Raw genomic sequence first — 19792 nt, forward strand, 5'->3', positions numbered from 1 at the left:
TCTTCCACTCAGCAGGTTTGCCTAAAATTAACCGCAGGAGCTAATATCATCTGCCAGTCACAATTTAGTGCTGGACTCACTCTGCCTGAAAGCTTGACTCTGGAAATACCATTTTTATCTGAACTAATGGTGTAATATTTCCCACAGGCATCATTTTGGATTTGGATTGAAGGAAAATTCCTTCTTTTGATTAATGATCAGATTAGATTCTCATTAAATGTCCACTGATCTTTCATCAGTTTACTTCTTTATCTGATCATTTTAGAGTTAATCAGTGCCAAGTCATTGTTATGTGGTCTCCTGCCCCCTCTTGTGGTAAATATTTTACATTTTATATGCAATTTTTAATTTGCATCTCTTTTAGATAAATTAAACTTTGTTATCAAGAGATACATAACTACTGTCACAAAAATCATTCTTATTTTTCACCTGCTACCCTTAGCCTCCCTACAGATTTCTTTTGATTTTGCTTAAATGCTTCAGATCATCAAATAAAATTTTATATTCAATAAAGAAACACAGTAAATATTGACTTAGCAGCAAAAGCTATCCAAACTGACATGGCCCTGTGTTAAAAAGAAGAAGAAGAAGAAATCGCACCCTAAACTCAGATCTAGGTGAGCTACTGAATAGCAACGACTGACATCAAATGTTTATAACCGGCAGTGTGTTCTGGTCATTTTTCCTTTGCAGAAATAATTCATTTTATCCATGATCGATGTGGAGAGCCCTCTAACAGGGAGGCTATTTTTGTCCAGTCTTTATCTAACTGTTCAATCTTGAACACTGACTTTACCTGAGGCCAGTGCGACCTGCAGAGTTTCCTGTTTTATTTAGTGTTGGTTGGGACTTCCTGGTTCAGTCTTTGATGTATATTATTGGACTGTTTTTTTTGGTTGACCAGCCTCTCCTGGACGGGTTTACCAGTGCTGCATAATTTCTTGTGTTGTAAATAAATACACCCACTTTGGTTAGCTTTGAAATAGCTTTGCTACACTTTGTTTTCATTTTTCTACTTAATTGGAATATTTTTGAAATGATGCTCTGCTTTTGGAAATCTTTCAAGAGGGCTTGTGTTTAAATTAATTGTTAAATTTCCAGGTCACATAATAATCAGGAATGAGCTTGACTGATGAAATTCAACCCAGCTTTCAAAAATTTTTAATTCAATCACAATTAATTAACAATGGGGGTTAAGTGCTTTTTCCCATACTGTCCAGTCAGTTTATATAGGCCCCCAGCCTCCTTAGTGAATAAAATCAAGAAATCTGTATGAGGGCAAACATTTATTGACTCAACTACACAAAGTAAAACAAATATGACTCAAACCAGCCCAAAGCAGTGATCTCTAATCCCAACAACATATATTAGTGTTGAAAGACGTTATGGTCTTTAGTAGAAAGCAGCACTCAAAGACCCAAGTGAAAGAAAGATGTTACCAGAGAAAATATGAAGGTCATTTTTAAATTTATCCAATGTGAATTTGATACTTAAATCCTGACTAATTTCATGAGTTGCCTGAAGACACATTCTTATTTATTTATTTTTCCTAAAAGCTTAATGGCAAGCGCGAGGTCCTGGCAGTCCACAGCTATGCCTTGCCAGTAATCAGTTATTCTGTTGGGGTAATAAGTCAGCCAAAGAAGGAAATTCAGACCACAGATGAAAGCTGCTCATGAAACATGAAAGCTACTCACAATGCTTAGTGAATTCCACCCGAAATCCAGTATCCACAGGCTATATATTGTACACTAAGTGCAAAGAAGGAGGCAGATGAATAGCAAGCATCAGAGCCACTATCCAAGATGAAACATCTATACACTAAGAATATATCAGGAAGATGGCCCCAAGGAAAGAAGAGCTCAGTGAATATTCCAGACAAAAGAAGCTGAAAGAGACAGAATGAGAAAAACCATCATAGAAGGAAAAACCTTGAAAACATCCTGTACATAAAAACCTGTTTCAATCATCAAAGGCAAAACAATATTGATAAAAATAATAGACTTTACCTTCTTGTTTTGCATGTAAAACTTTCTCATGCATTAATGAACAATTATTTTGCTGAAGGCTGAATGAAGCCTAAACTATTATCACCGGATCCCACTCATTCAAAAAGTAAGGTTTTATGACACAATACCGTGCAAATGTAATAAATTAGGGTCCCGAAATCATTACACCCTCTATGTAGGAGGTGTGGCCTGTACATCACCTGCAGAAAGTACTGTGTTATGAGCTTTTTATTAAGGAAACCATAGATGTGATGTGCTTAAGTGTGCAATGCTTCCATGAAATCTGGTTGTCTCCCTGAGGGTTAAGTCCCTCTTATTTTCAAAGAATGTTTTAGTTTAGAATGTGGTGTTGGTAATGTGTTTTTTCCCATCTAAATATGGTTTTTGTTGATATGCATATATTTTAAATGTTATTATTTCTCTGCTTGCTGGCCCTAAACAACTAAAAATAATATCCCCATGGATTAAACTATACATGACAGTTTGCTTTGATAGTAAATTGAGAAATGTTGGTATATTTTAATGGTTCTTACAGCAATATTCACAATCCTTCCAAATCCGATATGTACGAGACGCTGTGCTTATTATTCCACCAATGCGCAGTAGGTGGCAGCAACGTGTAGCGTGGAAGACTCTTGCAAAATACAGCAGAAGAAGACCCGGAAGCCCTAGCAGCAGGGTATTTGAGGCTGTGCTATGGGGTGAGTAACTTGATATGTTTCAACTAGTTGCTCTTAATCACTTCCAAGTGATAAAATAAGCAAATGTTAAATATTGTGAAGCGGTGCGAAACCGAAGCGCGTCCTGTCGCGTCATTCGTGAAGGAGACTGTTGACTGCATCCAACGCTGACAGCTGCTGTCCGCCGCCTACACAAAGCAACATCTTGTTCATCACCGCTAGCTCTCAGTCAGCGTCACTAATGTCCCTGTAGCTCGATGAAATGCGCTTTAAGGACAAGTATTTGTGTCCAGCTCTCTCTAAAATTGAGGTGTGGTTGCAGGATCGACGGTGAGGCTGAGATATAAATAACAGCTAATTATTTTTTACACACTGGATCTTACACTCAGGCTGTGCTTAACTGTGGGAATGAATGAGGCTGTCCCACATTTCAGCCAGTTACATCAGACTCGGAGACATTTTCTTACATTCCCTCAGGGTTTACTCTGACATGACTTAAGCTATTGTTTGAGCATTAATGGTTTGCTTACAGTGCCTTGCAAAGTCATACCTATGGATTGAGTTGTATAATACGTAACCACGAACGTCATTGTATTTTATGGGGAATGAATGTGATAACTGACAAAAGGTGTTCAATTTTAATTTATGGCTGGTTGACAACCATCTGAATCAGGTGTGTTTAAAAAAGGGAAACAGGCAGCGTGCCTTGAGGACAAGGGTTGGGGAAACACTGGCATATCACGTCAGATCCCAATAAAATATGTTTATATTTATTACATGACCAAATAAGAAACATATGTCATTGGGTGTCAGCACTTTTGCAAAGTGTGTTCTTTTAAAAATGAGAAAATTGGTTGACATCTTAAATCTAACGGCAGCTGCCTGTACTACATTACTTAAAGCAGTGGTGCCCAAAGTCAGTCTTCAAAGGCTGGCATTCTGCATGTTTTAGTTCTCTCCCTGCTAGTAGTAACAACCTTTTCAGCAAGTCAGTTTTCTTCTTAGACCTTCTAATGAGCCATCATTTGATCCAGGTACGTTAAACCAGGGAGAGAACTAAAACATGCGGGATGCCGACCCTTGAAGACTGACTTTGGGCACTACTGTCTTAAAGGAATGTAGAAGAGATCCAGTAAAATAATTTTAAAAAAGAACTAAAAGCAAGCCATGAAAGACACCTCATCTTTCAGTTAATCGTGTTCTGTTTTTGAGAATCACCTGTTTGGTGCTGGAATGAGAGTTGAAATTAGGCTTGAAAGGAGGGTTAGATTTAGGGTGTGATTAAGAACTCTGAGTTGGTGGGTGAGTGCTTTTTTTTTTTGAAAGAGTGATTGTATTAAATCTGTAAAAGATATGAAAAAGTAGTTTTCATACATGAAGTTCGAATGGTGTTTCTAGGTGAAAGTACTTGGAAGTAGTTGGCTGTGAAGGAGCGCAAAGTTTGTAGCAGAATTTTTCAGAAATTATGGGATGTTTCATTCATTTCAGTGGTGCACAAGATGATCACAAAAAGCTGAATTTTTCATAAACCGTAGCTGATGTTAATACCAAAACCAAAAGATAACACTCACACTAATTAGGAGTGTACATTTCTGTGAAGATAGGTCTTAAATTACATTCACAATTGTCTCAAATTTGAGTTGGTGAAACCTGCAGACACCCTGCTACGGTGTTCTTCTGTAGTTTCTGTTTCATTCCACAGATTAAATCCTTCCTTTCTCTCTCCCTCTTCTGCAGTCTGCCTTAATCTTGCTGATCTTCTCTGACGATAGGCTCCCCTTAGCCACCTTTTGACATGCAAGGCTTTTACTCCAAGCTCAACTCGTCCCCCTCCTCGTCTCCCCTGCTGGGGGTGGGCCTCAGGGCGGACGGCGCTCGGGTGCCTCTGAGCTTGGCCGTGGAGGCGGAGAAGGCCCAGGCGCTCCTGCAGACTTTCAGCTCCGCCTCTCTGTTGGCTTCAGCCGGACTCGGGGTGTTCTGTGTGGTGGCGGATCACGCGCTCCAGCTGTCTGCCATACAGCAGCACCTGTGGCTGCGTGCTGCCTTGGACAACGCCACACACGGATTGGTGGGGCTGTGGTCATGGGCTGTTGTGATTGGACTGAGGAAAAAGAGTGATTTATATGAAGTGCTGCTGGCGGGCCTTCTGGCATCCATTATAGACTTGGACCATTTCTACATGGCTGGATCTCTGTCTCTCAAGGTCAGAGCTGTGCTACTCCTCACGTTTGTTTAGGCCAAGTGAGATCATATCAATAATCTAAAAGTATCTAATTTCCTCCTCCAGGCTGCCGTGTCGCTGCCCCAGCGGCCTCCTCTCCACTGCTCCTCTCTTATCCCCGTAATCTGCCTCACCCTCCGCTTCCTGATGTGGCTTGGCCGCCTCAAAGACGCTTGGTGCTCCTTGCCATGGATGCTCTTCATTTCCATGACGTCTCACCACGTGCGGGACGCCGTGCGCCATGGCCTGTGGGTGTGCCCGTTCGGCAACACGGCACCCGTCCCCTACTGGCTGTACGTCAGCACCACGGCGACACTTCCGCACCTGTGCTCTGTGCTCATGTACCTGACGGGAACCAGGGACGTGATCTCGACCAAACATGGCGTTGCGATTGACGTGTAGATGCGTCAGTTATCCCTGGAGGAAAACATTGTCAACAGTTTGAAACATTCAAATACTTGAAGTGACTGAAGAAAAATTTCCAACACTTGAAAGATTAAGATGTTTTTTTTTGTTTGTTTTGTTTTTTATTTATTTGAGAACAGTTTTGCAAAAGCAAACAACTATATCTATAGTTCCAGTCAGACCTGTACAGAGACACACAAGCATTGGGTTAGCCTGATGATTCAGTCTGCTCCTTTAATAATAATAATAAAAAAGAACAGAACTGGATGCAGAAGTTTAAATTTGTTCTAGATTATTATTATTTTCTTTAATCCACACAGGATCATAAATACAAATACAATCTCTACATATGTTCACCTCTTTGTGGTATCAACCAGGTTCTGGCTGGATTTTGACTTCTCTTCTTTTCAAGAGCTGTAATTGAAATACTTTTGCTTGATGTCACGGACCCACCTTTTACGTATGGCTAAAATGTTTTAATATTGTTTAGATCAGGGCCAAAACCAGTTTGAATTTCTGCTGGAGATTATCGTCCTCATAAACACCCCACATTTGTCCAAGTTTTATGGCTGGAGTTTAACTTAGAAATTGCCTTCCTGTGCAATTCTGCTTGATTCTAATGTCACTTCAGTGATCTGCCTGGGTTTTCTCCCATTCACTTGGATTTCTCTGGTAGACTTCAACTGTGCCAATCAGCAAACAGAAGGAAAAGCTGTGAATGATGAAGCCAATTTAGAAATTATAATATGTCTGTAGTTTTAGACATAACTACATTGGCAGCGGAGGCAGTGAGCAAAGCCATTCAGTCCATGTTGCCAACGCTTCCTCAACTCGGCACTTCTCTCTTTGCAGTGGAGGATGGATGATTTCAGCGCAGGCCGTTTCCTGTACGCTTCATTGCGTCGAATAGTCACATTACATATGTCATGGCCAAACGTTAGCGATTGGGTCCAATTTAAAATCTCAACGGAGTCCATACCTGCAGAAAGCAATCATTTCTCAGTAACCGAGGGTCCAGACCATCTTTATGAAACAAGATGTAGAACAAAGGGCTGGTCTTTACCAGGCCAGGAATTTGAAGGATGCCGTCTTGGTCTCCATTCTCTATGATGATGTAAACCTTGCTTCATTGTGGACAGTGACACTGGTCCACCACTTTTCAGTTGGTAAAACATTGAGCATTGTTCCTAAACATTCTAATATTTTATCTCAAGATGACAATTTGGGTCAGATGGTTGAAACTTTGACTATGGTATCTCAAACATACATCAAAACTACTTTTGGAAGACCAACATTTGGCTTCTGGAATGGCGCAGACCATAATCCTGTTGAAAGGCAACCAGTTTATAAAGGTACAAATTCCTGCAAAAACGTTCTAGATTTTGATATTAATAGACGTGACAAATATTTTGGGGAGAGTATGTATACATTTGAGCTTGTAAGTAAAGCTTTAGTCCTGTGGATTCAAGGAAATGCAAAATTTTTAAGTTGCTACAGTTCTGTTGGATGGTAATTTCACCTTATGAAATAAACAGTTCAAATACAAAACTAAATTTTGAATATTTATGCTTATGAGTTGAAGTACATCTCTGACCAGAACTGTATTGTATTTTGAGTAAAGGAACATTCCAAAATGGGTGCCAATCTTGGATTATTATGAAATGTCTCTTTGTGGATACTTGTATTTAAATCTTTATCTGCAAAGTAATTTTGTCTGAAGTGACTCTTTCCAGTGACTGTTATATACCAGCTCCGACACGTGTTAGAAATTTCCAGAATACATTTCCACAACACCTGGGCTTTGAGATTCTCACAGTATGGCAGAGAAAAATGTATAAAATAAGTTTTAATTTTCAAGGGAAGTTGGAAAATAATATTTTTTTCAGTCTGGTGACTAGGACCTGTGCTTTGTCACTCTTTGCTGCCCTCTACATGAGTCACTGGTCACTGCAGCACATTCCCTTTCATCTGATCAGGGCGTTTAGCCATATGGATTGTATGATCAGTAATTTTTGTGGTTGTATAGGCGGGACTTTGTGAAAACCTTAGTTTATGTTGAAACTGGTAACCGACCCATGCCTGATCTGGACCAATCAGTGAAGAATTTTACAATTCAGTCTCAACAACTCAAGGAAAAGCCAACCAAAGCTCGACCACAGGCTGTTATGAAACTCACATACAATATGTCATAATTTTTCCGATGGAGATAGTTTAGCTTTCAAAGCACATGTATAGATTTTGAAGATTTTCTGTCTGACTTCAACCAGTGACATCCATTTTAATCACCACGACACAAAATTGCCTATAATATTATGTAACTGTTACAGTATAGTTGTCCCTTCACCTTCAGCTGACTCTTCATTGTGATGCTTGGAGAAGCCATTTTATTTAACCAGCAGTAACTTGCTACTGTCTGAGCCTTTTGTCTTTTTGGCTTTCAGTGTCATCTTCTTCAGACACGGACTGTTTCACTCTTCTGATTGTTTGCTTCCATCGTTTAAGCATTTGGTTATTTTGCCAATCACAAATCTGAAATATGCTGGATTTTTATTTTACTTTTTGAGTAGGGTGTTCATAACATTGCCACATGTTTTGTTGGTATGAAGAAACATTCACATTACTATCAAAAAAAACAGTTAAAAAATGAAAAGGAAAAAAAAACATTTACAGGTAGTCTAGTGAAATAGGTGTACAGTGAAAACACACATTCCTAAGCAGTATTATTAACACTAGAATTTTGCATAACATAGTGATGGGCTTGAGGGGTGTATTGTTTGATTGTAAGGTATCATGGGTATGATGTATTTCTCTCCTGCTGTGTGTATTGTAAATGTAAACATTTTAAGCAAGGTGAGGTTTTTTTTGCCTTTTTTAGGATTGAGAAAGCGGATGTATTAATGCCTCTTGTCCACTAGAGGGCTCCTGGAGTTTACGTATTACTGTACTGCTAAAAGTTTCTTTTCAAGCATTAAGTTTCTAAAATAATACAAAAACGATTGAGGGAAAGTTAGATTAAATTTTCACAGCTTATTTTATATATTTATTTAAAACATCATCTTTTTATTGCATGAGAGTATCTGATTTGTATCTGTCTCGTTTTGTTGGTGGCATCATTAATATTTGATTGACAGACATCCTTCATGTTTGTTGAGGTACTCTGAACATTAGTAGAGAATAACAGTTGCTTAACACTGGAACTTTACCTTAAAGCTAAAGAAAGATGTGAGCACTGCAAGTGTTTTTGTCACACACCTCTGCACCGGTGTATGTGAAAAGTTTGTGTTTGTGGTATGAGTTTATTTGCCATGCTATTTAAAATGCATTTTTTTCCAGTAAAAATATTTTACTGCTGCTTATTTTCTGTTTTATCTTTGACTGATTTTGATGTGTTGAATATTTGCACTTTAAGTATTTAAAATGTGAAATATACTTAATTTTTGTTTGAGTGCTTTTGTAAAGAAGGGGTCGTTAGTATGAAGAACAAATGCAGAGTACTTAGTTAATTCTAGTGTTGTTCTTTTATCTCAATAAAAGATATCCTATATAAATGTTACTTTGTATTTTTTTAGTTCCCTGCTAACTGTAAGGCCAATTTTCCTGAGGCCTGAGTGTATTTTGAATGGTCACTTTAAGGCATCCATGTAATTATTGTCATGTTTGAGTAATTTTATTACAGTTCGAAGAGAGCAACTATGTTTGCTCTCGCATAAAGTGCAGGAAGAAAATGGCAGAGTAAAATTTGATGTGTATTCCTAGATCTCAGAAATACATTTCATATTCTAAAACAGGGCTGAGTAATTCGCCATGACAAGTTATAAGAGAAATATTAATACAGATTAAATTCTTATTCTCAAAAGGATAACTGTAAAAATGACTAAAATAGATGTAAAGTGAACTAAGCAGTATTATAATTGGGAAGCAGCAGCAATGTTTTAGTTAGAAGAGCTGTTTAAGTATTGAATTTAAATTATTCTAAATATTCAAAATATTTTCAGGATTAATATCTTTTTGTCTGCAATGGACTAGCGATCTGTCCAGGGTGTCCTCCGCCTCTCGCCTGAAATGTCTTGCTGAAGTTGGGCACCAGCACCCCTCCAACCCAACCAGGGACAAGGGTGTAAGTAAATGGATGGATGAACAGATTGATGTCTTTTCTTGTAAATCGGATTTTTGAAGTAAGTGAGGATTATATGAGTAAGATGCAGAAAAAGTAGATAAACTATTCTTTCATAACATTAGCAAATGGTATTCTGTTGAAGTCCCTTTAGTCTCCCCTCCCCTATTAGACATCAGGGTTGGAAGGAAGATTGGGATTAGGGCTAGAAATGGGTTTGCTATAAGGGTTGAAATTTGGATGAATTAGGGTTTGAAGGGAGGGTTGGAGGGCTGCACAGTGGCGCAGTTGGTAGCACTGTTGCCTTGCAGCAAGAAGGTCCTGGGTTCGATTCTGCATGGAGTTTGCATGTTCTCCCTGTGCATGCGTGGGTTCTCTCCGGGTACTCCGGCTTCCTCCCACAGTCCAAAAACATGACTGTTAGGTTAATTGGTCTATCTAAATTCTCCCTAGAGGTGAGTGTGTGTGTGTGTGCATGGTTGTTTGTCCTGTATGTCTCTGTGTTGCCCTGCGACAGACTGGCGACCTGTCCAGGGTGTACCCCGCCTCCCACCCGGAACGTAGCTGGAGATAGGCACCAGCAACCCTCCCGACCCCATTAGGGACAAAGGGTGAACAGAAAATGGATGGATGGATGGAGGGTTGGAATAACGGCTGAAAGCAGGATAGAAATTAGGGTTGGAAGGAGGTTTGATTTAGGGTTTGAGAGTGGGTTGGAAGGGGCATTTGAACTCTAAAGCTAGGGTTAGAATTAGGTTGAAAGAAGGATCTGAATTAGAGTTGGAAGGAGGGTTGGAATTAGGGAAACTTGGAGTAAGTTGTTATGAGAAATAGAAATAGGGTTGGAAGGAGGGTTCAAGTTAGGGTTTGAAAGCAGGTTGGAAGGAGCATTGGAAGCCTAAAATTAGGGTTGGATGTGGTGTTGGAAGGACTTTTGGCAGGAGGTTTAAAATTTTGGGGTAGAAGAAGAGTTTGGAGGAGCGGTGAAAGTAGGGCTGCAATTAGGGTACGGGTACGGGTTGCAATTAGGGTACGGGTTGTCCCAAACCGTCAATTATTGGGCAAATGTTTTTGTTTTTTTTCTGAAGATTGAGCATAAAAATAAAGCATTTACAGGTAGTCTAGTTAAATAGATGTGAAGTGAACTAAGCAGTATTGTTAACACTAAAATTGTCCATAACATGCAGCATAGTGATGGGCTGTAGGGGTGGGTTGTGCAATTGTAAGGTATCATGGGAACAATGTATTTCTCTCCAGCTGTGTCTATTGTAACCGGGAAACTTTTTAAGCAAGCTGAGCCTTTTCCCTTTTTTGGATTGAAGAAGTAGATGTATTAATGTCCCTTTTCCACTAGAGGGCTCCCGGAGTTTATATATTATTGCTAAAAGTTTCTTTTCAAGTGTTAAATTTAAAAAAATAATAATAATACTAAAACTATTGAGGGAAAGTTGGATTAAATGTGCTCAGCTTGTTTTTTTATATTAATATAAAACAATAATCTTTTTATTCCATGAGATAATTTGCTTTGTATCTGTCTCGTTTTGTTGGTGGCTTCAGTAATATTTGAATAATAGACATCCTTCATGTTTGTGGAGATACTCTGAACATCTGCGGAGAACAACAGTTGCTAAACATCGAATGTTAGGAAAGATGTGAGTCACTGCAAGTGTTTTTGCCACACACCTCTGCACCGGTGTATGTGAAAAGGTTGTGTTTGTGGTATGAATGTATTTGCCATGCCATTAAATACATTATTTATAAGAAATGTTCTTTTTATCTTTGACTGATTTTGATGTGTTGAATATTTGCGCTTTTTTAATGTGAAATATAGAATATTAATTAAGGCACTCAAACCTTAGAAAGGTTTAAGTGCTTTTGTAAGGTAGGGGTCTTTAGTATTAAGTAAATATGCAGAGTACCTAATTCTAGTGGTGTTCTTTTATCTCAATAAAATATATCCTGCCTAAATATTATCTTTGTATTTTTTTTAGTTCCCTGGTGAGTTTAAGGCCCATCTTTTTGTGGCCTGAGGGTATCTTAACTAGACACTTTAAGGCACCTATGTAATTATTGGCAGGTTAAGACTAGTTATTTTACATTTGGAGTGATTTTATTACTGTTCTGGGAGAGCAACTGTGTTTGCTCTCACATAATGTGGAGAAAACTTGGCAATGTAAAAAAGATGTGTATTCCTATATCTCAAAAATACATTTCACATTCTAAAACAGCAGAGTAATTCACTATGGCAAGGTATAAGGGTAAATATTAACATGGATTAAATTCTTACTCTAAAAAAAATACCTAAAAAGTTACTTACAAAAATATATGTAATGCATTTCTTGACTAAAACCTCGACCACTACCCTAACGCTCTCTGACTCTGGTCGCTATGGTAACGTTTACATATCCCTTCAAAATAAGATACAGATGCGCCACAAAAATCGAACATTTTACTTTCGTGAAAATTTTAACTCACGATAACGACTAATGGGAGCCCTGAGCTCGTTTCTCTGCAACCAGACGGTCCCAACTGGGAATGCTGAGAGACAATGACACCTGAAGTGTTGCTTATGCACAGGGCGCTTGGTCTCTACTTTGCGAATCAGTTTGAAGGCTTCATTGTCTCATTAGCGAGCCGGTCACCATATCATGCAGAGTGGGTTTGGAATATGGGAATCACCTACGGGGATAAATTCATTCTCCTGTCTCTTCTGTGGGCCTTTTCCCTACGCAAAGAAACTTTCCAAAGACATCTGATCTGTTTCTTACTCATTTTGCTGCTTGTGGCCTCAATGTTGGCGCGCAAGACGTAACCGAGAGAATCCTGTTAAAGGATTTTCAAAACAAAAGATCCTCCAGACTTAAATACATAAAATGGAAATATTTAATTATTTCTTGCACGGCCCAGTACCAATTGGTCCATGGACCGGTACCGGTCCCCGGCCCGGGGTTTGGGGACCACTGCCTTAGAGAACAATTTATTTTTAAAAAGTTTCCAATACAAATTAATGTGAAGCAGTGATGTTTCTGTTGAGTCAAATTCTAAATATTGTAACTTTATTTTTTTTGATCAATGCCATTTTGTGCAAATCTGTTTTCTGAAATAAGTAAGAAATATATATAGTGAAAATAAGATTATTCTTCTACAAAAGCAAATGTGCATTCTGTTGAAGTCCCTTTAGACTCTCCATTTTGGTAATTAAAGGGTTGCTTAGTGCCTCAGTATTAATGTATCAGGACTAGAAACAGATGTTTTCACCTAAACAATGGTACCCTTAAACTATTAGATTGACATTTATAAGAAAAAAATGAAAAAATCTAAAGCTATGCCCAATTCCTTAGACTGACTGATTGATTCATATTTGAATTAATATTCAAATATAATTTTATAATTAAAAGCAAATAAAATGTCTTCCCAATATTCAAGTACTCACTTTTGAAGATAAAAGCACATTTTGTAGTGTGCACTCTGGCTCAAGTACTTGCAGTGGGTCTGTGTCCAAGTCATTGTGCTGAGCTGTTAGTGCTAATTGGGAATATCCTGAATAGAGCAGGAAGGAAGAGGAAGAACAGCCATATCTACCACTACACTACAGGAAATGGCAGATAGTACTTAACTTGCCACATTTTTACGGCAAAAGTGATACTTCATGCCAGAGCAGAGAATTTACAAAAGACAACTTTTTTTTTTCCTTCTTCTTTTACCCAGAGTAACCTCTCATTGATCATGGCCAAGAGAACCACAGAAAGCATGTTTATGTAACTAAATGTTACTTAGGCCCTGGGGAGACCAAGCCCTGCCTGTTTGAACTATAGGACACGTAAACACAACACACAAGGATTTCCTTCTATTGAAAATGTGGTAAAATAGTATTTATTTCACAGAAACATACCAGTACAGGAAGAAAAACAGCTTATGATGATATGTGTTGTACACATATTGCAAGAAAAAAAAAAAAAAGAAAAACTATTTACATCTGAGCGAGGATGCCTGAGTGTATTGAGCTTGTAAGATTAAAAACCAACAGGCTCCATGCAGTATCACACTGCAGAGGGATAATGAAAGAATTCTGTCCACAGAACCAGAGAAAACACCACCAAAGTGAAACAGAAATACATCCATAGATGCTCACGATGTAGAAACAAAGCAGGTAGCTGTCAACCTCAAACCAAGGGAAATGAATGACAATGATACTGAACTAAGCACCAATCTGCAAATATGACTTTTTTTCAGAACCTCAAACACAAATTCATTAATTTCAGCAAGATGTCAAAATTAGGGGTATAGTCTGTCTGCTTTTCATTGAGCAAGTTGTGCCACCTTCCAACTCCAGTTTGATCCATAATATGTAAAAAAATAAAAAAATAAATCCGAATATTGACACAAAATTTAAGGGAAGAGGTCAGAGAGAAAATCTATGGTTCACTTGACAGGACAGAAATAAAATGAGTCCTAAAATTAAGCTTGTCAGAATAAAACTGATTCACTATCCATACAGTAAGTGTACAGCAACACAGCTTCATGTAACTGGGGTCAAAGACAAATACATATAGCAGGACAGGTTCTGCAGACATGAATTATACTCAGTCAGTCTAAACCTAAACTATGTGTTATGTGTATTGATTTAGAGTGCCTTGCAGAAGTATTCACCAATGAAACATTAATACATTTTATGTCAAAAGGTTTATCTGGTCAGATGAGATCAAAATTAAGCTTCCTGGCCTGCATGCAAAACGCCCCATGGAGAGACATGGTGATGGCAGAAGCATGACGTGGGGATGCTTGTTTATTTTATCCGCAAGGACAACGAAGCATACAGAAGCAAGATGGATGGAACTATATACTGGACAATCCTGGAGCAGTAAAAGTGAATGAGGTGGATTAGCAGCTCTTGTCAACAACAGATATTTCACATGGTACTGTGGAATATTGCCTCTGCTGCCCAAATATTAATCCACATGTCATGACTGTCATACAGAGACAGTCTTCAGTCAGAGGTCTTTTCAGATTCATTGCAATAATAGCTGCTACTGAAGACTCTTTGAAGATACTTGGATGATTTGAGTTAGGGCGACATTTAATTGAAGGTAAATTGAAAGCGTATCCATGTGTTCGAATGATTATATGAAAATACTCTTGCAAGGCACTGTACCAACAGGATTCCCTTTTGAGAGTTCAAACGTCACAATCAAAATCTTTTCACTAATTCTCTAAAATATTTGTTAATTTGTGACTGAGCAAACCATGTCTGCAAACCTACCCCTATGAACAGGTTTATAAACACCACATACACTTTAACATCCATTATCTGTGATATACAGTGATAATATACAGGTAAGCTTTGCTGGAATCCATGCAAAAAATATATATGAAATTAGCTTTAGAAAACATATAGTCGTCAAACTGGAACAATTTGACTTAGATGCACCCTTGTGTTTCTAAAACTAGAATTAAACAAAAAAAACCTTTACATTTGCAAAATAAAATCAAAGGATAAAAGAAAGAAAAGCACTGAAGGAGGAAGTAAAGGAAAAAGCTGTAGAAGAGGTATTTCAGAACGTTAACATTTTTGTGAGTTGGTGTGTAGAGTGAAAGCGACCCTTGTCAGTTTATCTTGTGCACATACAGTTACAGTATATAAACTTTCACTGACAAGTTGACAGTTAATTAACACAATATCAGAGTTTATCAATGTGACAAAGCTGTGCAATCCTCAAAAAACAACCATAGGTTTCATTAATGCAGTTGAAGTGAATCTTCTCACCCGATCCCAGCCTTTACTGTGTTCCTCAAAAAGTGCTCAATGTCTTCAGCATACCAAAACCCATTCATTTACGGTGTTCAAAACCACATGCTAACATCCGTCGCAACTGTCCACAAGCCACCTCCCTGAAGAAAAAGGAGCCCCATGTTGAAAATAGAAATAAGTTGCAATGCAAATATTTGGATCCTACTAATATGATCTGCTATATGCAAACTTTCTGCATCCTCTGGTGTTGAAAGAAGGGGTTAAACAGCAGAAACTATGACTATATGTGTCAGACTTTGACATAGCTCTTTAGTAGACTTCTAAGGAAGATGCTTTCATCTCAGTTTTACTGGAAAATGAAATGCTTTGATCTTCTCTTCTTCTCTTGGACATTATATGTCTAATAATTTCATTTTGTAATCAACTACCTTAACATACAGAACCAAAAAATGTAACTTCACATAGGACTTTAAACTTTCTTCTCTTTCTACATGACGGTGATAACTGTAACCTTTTTCTTTAGATGATCTTTTTCTTTAATAAAGTCTTTAATACCAACTCCCAGGATTTTGTAAGGCCCCTTTAGACTGGGTTAAAACCATCTCATGGTCTCTAAAACCCTCATGATCATTCAGACTGGGTCCTGCCAAATGCTACCCAGATTTTACATTTCATTGTGAGGCCAGTTATTTTATTACTCTTCTGACAATTTGTTTAATCTCTGTCTCTTTCACCACTCTATATGTGAGGCTTCTGCACCTCAACCTTCAGTTTCAGCCTGCAGAGAAAGTGGCACCACAATTTTGTATTAACCTTAGTGGCTTCTGCTTAGTCTTCCTCCTTCCCCCTACTCATCGCCAGCCTCTTTCGAATCAAACTTTTCTTTGGTGGTCAATATGCTTTCTCAAAGGTGGTAAATCGATCCACCTCCTGATCCATCATATAATCTTCTTTCAGTCTTTGCACAATCTGAAAAATACGCTGGTCAGCAGAATATGACATAGTTCATAACACTGAGGATAGTGAGCAGCAACTTTGCCTGTATTACAATTGCAGTCTGAATAAGAAACGTGACACAAAGGTTAGCAGGAATTTCCTCTTAAGATTCATCAGATTCATAATGAGAAAAATGCCTGGTGTTGTAAACCACGCCCCTTTGGCTAATGCTCTGAAAGCACGCATGCCTTGAGATCTCAACAGATCAATTTGTATGAAATGAGAGAAATTAAAGTAATTGGTACTGAGTGTTCATGCTTGCAATTACTTTTATGCAACTATGAAGCGGCTTCTGGTAGCCTGATGGGTATTTATTTATTTTATTTTTTTAATTCTGAACTGCAGGAAGAATAATAAAACTTTTTGCACAAGTTGTATATGCACAATTTGGAGTTGTGTGCACTTCTCCACATCTGTGGAACCTTGTTTGACGGCCAGTACAAAACTATATCTATGTTCAAGGAGGGAGTGTATTTATTAGCATGGAGTGTTTGTTTAAGCTGCTCGGTAAGATCCTATTGGTTGCAGCCTGGAGAGCCTCGTGTGAATAGCAGCTGGTCTGCAAAGTAATAAATTACTTGAATTCTTGAGTTTGAGTAGAATTAGGTTGTAGGCCAGTGTCTCAAATTCCGATGACCAAACTGTGGTGCATAATCCCCACATATCATGAACAAGGTAACCAATGCAGGACTCTTTCATGCAACACTGAAACAGGCTGCCACCATGACAATGAACCAAACAGTTGAGAAACTCTCACACTGCAAAGACCATTTTAACATCATGTTCTGGTTTTAGTACAGTTTAAAAGGGCCCTAAAAAGACTTGATATTTATTACACTATACGTTTCTTGCTTTATTTGCAAATTGTCTGCAAAAAGCGAATATTTCTGTACGTTTTAATGTAGTTTTCCATTGATTTTTTTCAATTCAATTTCAATGGGTTCAACTTGTGATGGAATTTAATTGTGTATTGAAAACTTTCTGAGATCTTTTATATATGACTAAGTAAGTGACGTCTTAATGCTGGTGATTTGTGAAAGGCCAGTCTCTCCTCTTTTCCTTCTCAGTCTTTCAGTCACATAAATACAAATTGTCCATGGATAAAAGACATAAATGAACAAGAAAATACATGTACTTTAAGTGACAGACAACATAATGGGGTCATGCAATGTAAAACCATTCATGCAACATATCATGGTATCATGCAACATAAAATCGTCCATTATAAACCAGATAAAGTCCTTATTACCCAACATTTCCTCCTTGGCCCTCATTCTTCAAAACCCATAATGTCCCTCAGGTCCAAAGCAGGTTAAAGATTGTTTTCTAATCTCCCCTTCACCTCCCACCCACCCCCCTCCAGCAGAGGCTGTAATGCCCATTGTTGCTGCTTTGGCATCAGACACACTCACACAGACTGGCAGAGCTTCTGCTTCCTTCACAGCATTGAGTCAGTCAACGTAAGAATGATTGTGTTTATTCACACAGAGAGACTCATAAAATAAATGAATGAAATGGAAATGTTCTGGTTGGGGAGAAAGAGCCAAGCGGTTCCACAATAAAATCTTATCTCTTTGTGTTTGGCTGAATTTCTTGTCCTATTTTGTTGGTAAAAAAAAAAAAAAAAAAAAAAGTTCAAAAGGCACAAAGAGTCAGTCCACCTGAAGCAGCATTGGTTGTGAAAGTAGAATTGTTGTGGTGCTGTGTTATTTTTCGTTCCTCCGAGGAGTTATCGCGGCTTAAGTACGCAGAGTTTGGTCTCAGGTTTCTCCTGATGACTCTCTAATGCATTATGGGTAGTGCAGTTAATTGGATGCCGCCGAATAAGTCCAGCGAGGCTTCCAAAACGTTCCCCTGCAGTCATGTGGTAAATACCGAAAACGTCTCCGTTCCACTCTTGTCCCCAGTTGTCCTGGAAGTTGGATGGAGTAATGCTCTGTTCATAATTTCAGCTGAAATGTGGATGGTCAGCATGTCACAGTGGTGTGGAGTAGACGTTTACTCACTGCTGAAGCTGACAGGTTGTGGACACTTCAAACAAACCTGAGAAGAAAAACACACATATAAAAAAAAGAAAACAGGGTGAAGAAGGGAGAAAAATGCAGCTGCAGAAAACATATAAATCATAGCATAATTTGTTTGAAAGCATGTATTTAAAAAGCAGAGATAAATGGAAGATATGCAGGAGTACGTAGTTATAATCTGCGTTTGCGTGTGCTTGTGTGTGTTGGGGTGCGGGTGTGTGTGTGTTTGTGTGCCAGCCTTATAATCAAAAGTTGGCAGGCTATCTGAAGGGTTGTCTCAAAGATGTTTATAGCAACTCTTTGAACCATATTGCATCGTAGTAAAGCAGAAAAAACCCACAAAAGTCTTTTCATTGGCTAAGCATGCTTTTGATGATCATCAGTGGAGCTATTTAAATCACAGTAAAAAGCATCCAAAATAGGATTTTAATTGGATTCAAACATGTAGGCTTTTTTTTTTTCAAAACTTGGAGATGAATCTGGTAAACAAACTAAATAAAAACAAATGGTTGTGACCTCCACTGTCTTTCCAATATAAAACGGTTCACAAAGATTTTCACACGCCTTGAACTTCTTCACTTTTTTGTCACACCATGCTACTATAAAAATCGAATTTGACTGGATTTAGGTCTGGTCTTTGTCTGCGTACCCAGGTGTAAAAAGTTTAAATATTTCCTTAAAGAAAAAAAGAAAAGAAAGCTTACCTTGACACATTAAATGCGGCCAGGTAAGTGTCTCATTAGATTGGCATAGATTTCATCTTGACCATAGAGGCGAGTTCTTGTTTGGTTGCATGTTCCCGCCGTTTCTGTCTCATCCTAGAAATAAGAATAATAATTTTTTTAAAATACTAATACGTAAGGTCTCAGTCAAACATATAGCTGTGATCTGTTCTGCGATGTGTGTGTGTCTTTGTGTCTTACCATATGACAAAAATAAGGGAAAGGACGGTGGTAAGTATGAAGATGGAGAACAAAACCAAGAGGATCACCAGACCCAAATTACCATCATCCCCTTGTACGACACCTAATGTGGGAAGAAAGCGGGGGGGAGGAAACAGGAGATGTAAGCAACACAGGGTATTGGGGTATACCAGGGTGGAAGATGCAAAGCAGCAGAAAGTAGCAGAAGGAAAATTGGGACAACAAAAGGATAAGAAAAGCCAGTGGGTGTAGCTGAGTTTTAATAAAAACAGAAGAGATTTCACAGAGATTGTTGTTTACGAACTAAACAGACTGCCAAAACACTGACGATGCGTTGCTGGATGTAATTACTCCTGGGTTAAAAGTCAATCTGAGGATTGCTGTTCCAGATTTAACAAAAAACATTCATTGATTACACTTTTATGGGGGAACAAAACTCTTTTATGGACGCAAATGAACTGAAAATAATCAGTTTGAAATACATCATCAACATTTTATATGCAGACTGAAAAAAACCCCTGCAGAAAAGCAGTTTTCAGCTCATCTTTTAGTTCCACTCACTTTCATACTCCCTGGTCCCTTACATGTGGGTGTTTGTGTACACTTGCAGGTTTCCTGCATGTGTACAGTTTAGAAGGGATAATTGCAACTGCAGGTTGCTTTCAACTCTG

The 19792-nt window shown here is 38.3% G+C and overlaps 2 protein-coding genes across 2 annotated transcripts in view; one reads left to right on the top strand and one right to left on the bottom strand.

Moving 5' to 3' along the window:
* The first annotated feature begins 2615 nt into the window (after window positions 1–2615).
* Window positions 2616–8868, top strand: tmem267 (transmembrane protein 267). Its single transcript, XM_028026334.1, has 3 exons — window positions 2616–2710; window positions 4427–4892; window positions 4977–8868. The coding sequence occupies exons 2-3, from the start codon at window positions 4485–4487 to the stop codon at window positions 5310–5312; spliced, it is 744 nt and encodes a 247-aa protein (XP_027882135.1). The 5' UTR covers window positions 2616–2710; window positions 4427–4484; the 3' UTR covers window positions 5313–8868.
* A 4411-nt stretch (window positions 8869–13279) lies between these two features.
* Window positions 13280–19792, bottom strand: part of il11ra (interleukin 11 receptor subunit alpha) — a 51504-nt gene continuing 44991 nt past the window's right edge. The window contains exons 10-12 of the mRNA XM_028026120.1: window positions 19122–19224; window positions 18903–19016; window positions 13280–18217 (exon numbers count right to left, since the gene is read on the bottom strand). Of these exons, the coding sequence (XP_027881921.1) occupies window positions 18938–19016; window positions 19122–19224 (182 nt within the window). The 3' untranslated portion in view covers window positions 13280–18217; window positions 18903–18937. The remainder of the gene's footprint in view (window positions 18218–18902; window positions 19017–19121; window positions 19225–19792) is intronic.

This window comes from Xiphophorus couchianus, chromosome 8 (assembly GCF_001444195.1).
Source record: "Xiphophorus couchianus chromosome 8, X_couchianus-1.0, whole genome shotgun sequence".
NCBI classification, from domain to species: Eukaryota; Metazoa; Chordata; class Actinopteri; order Cyprinodontiformes; family Poeciliidae; genus Xiphophorus; species Xiphophorus couchianus.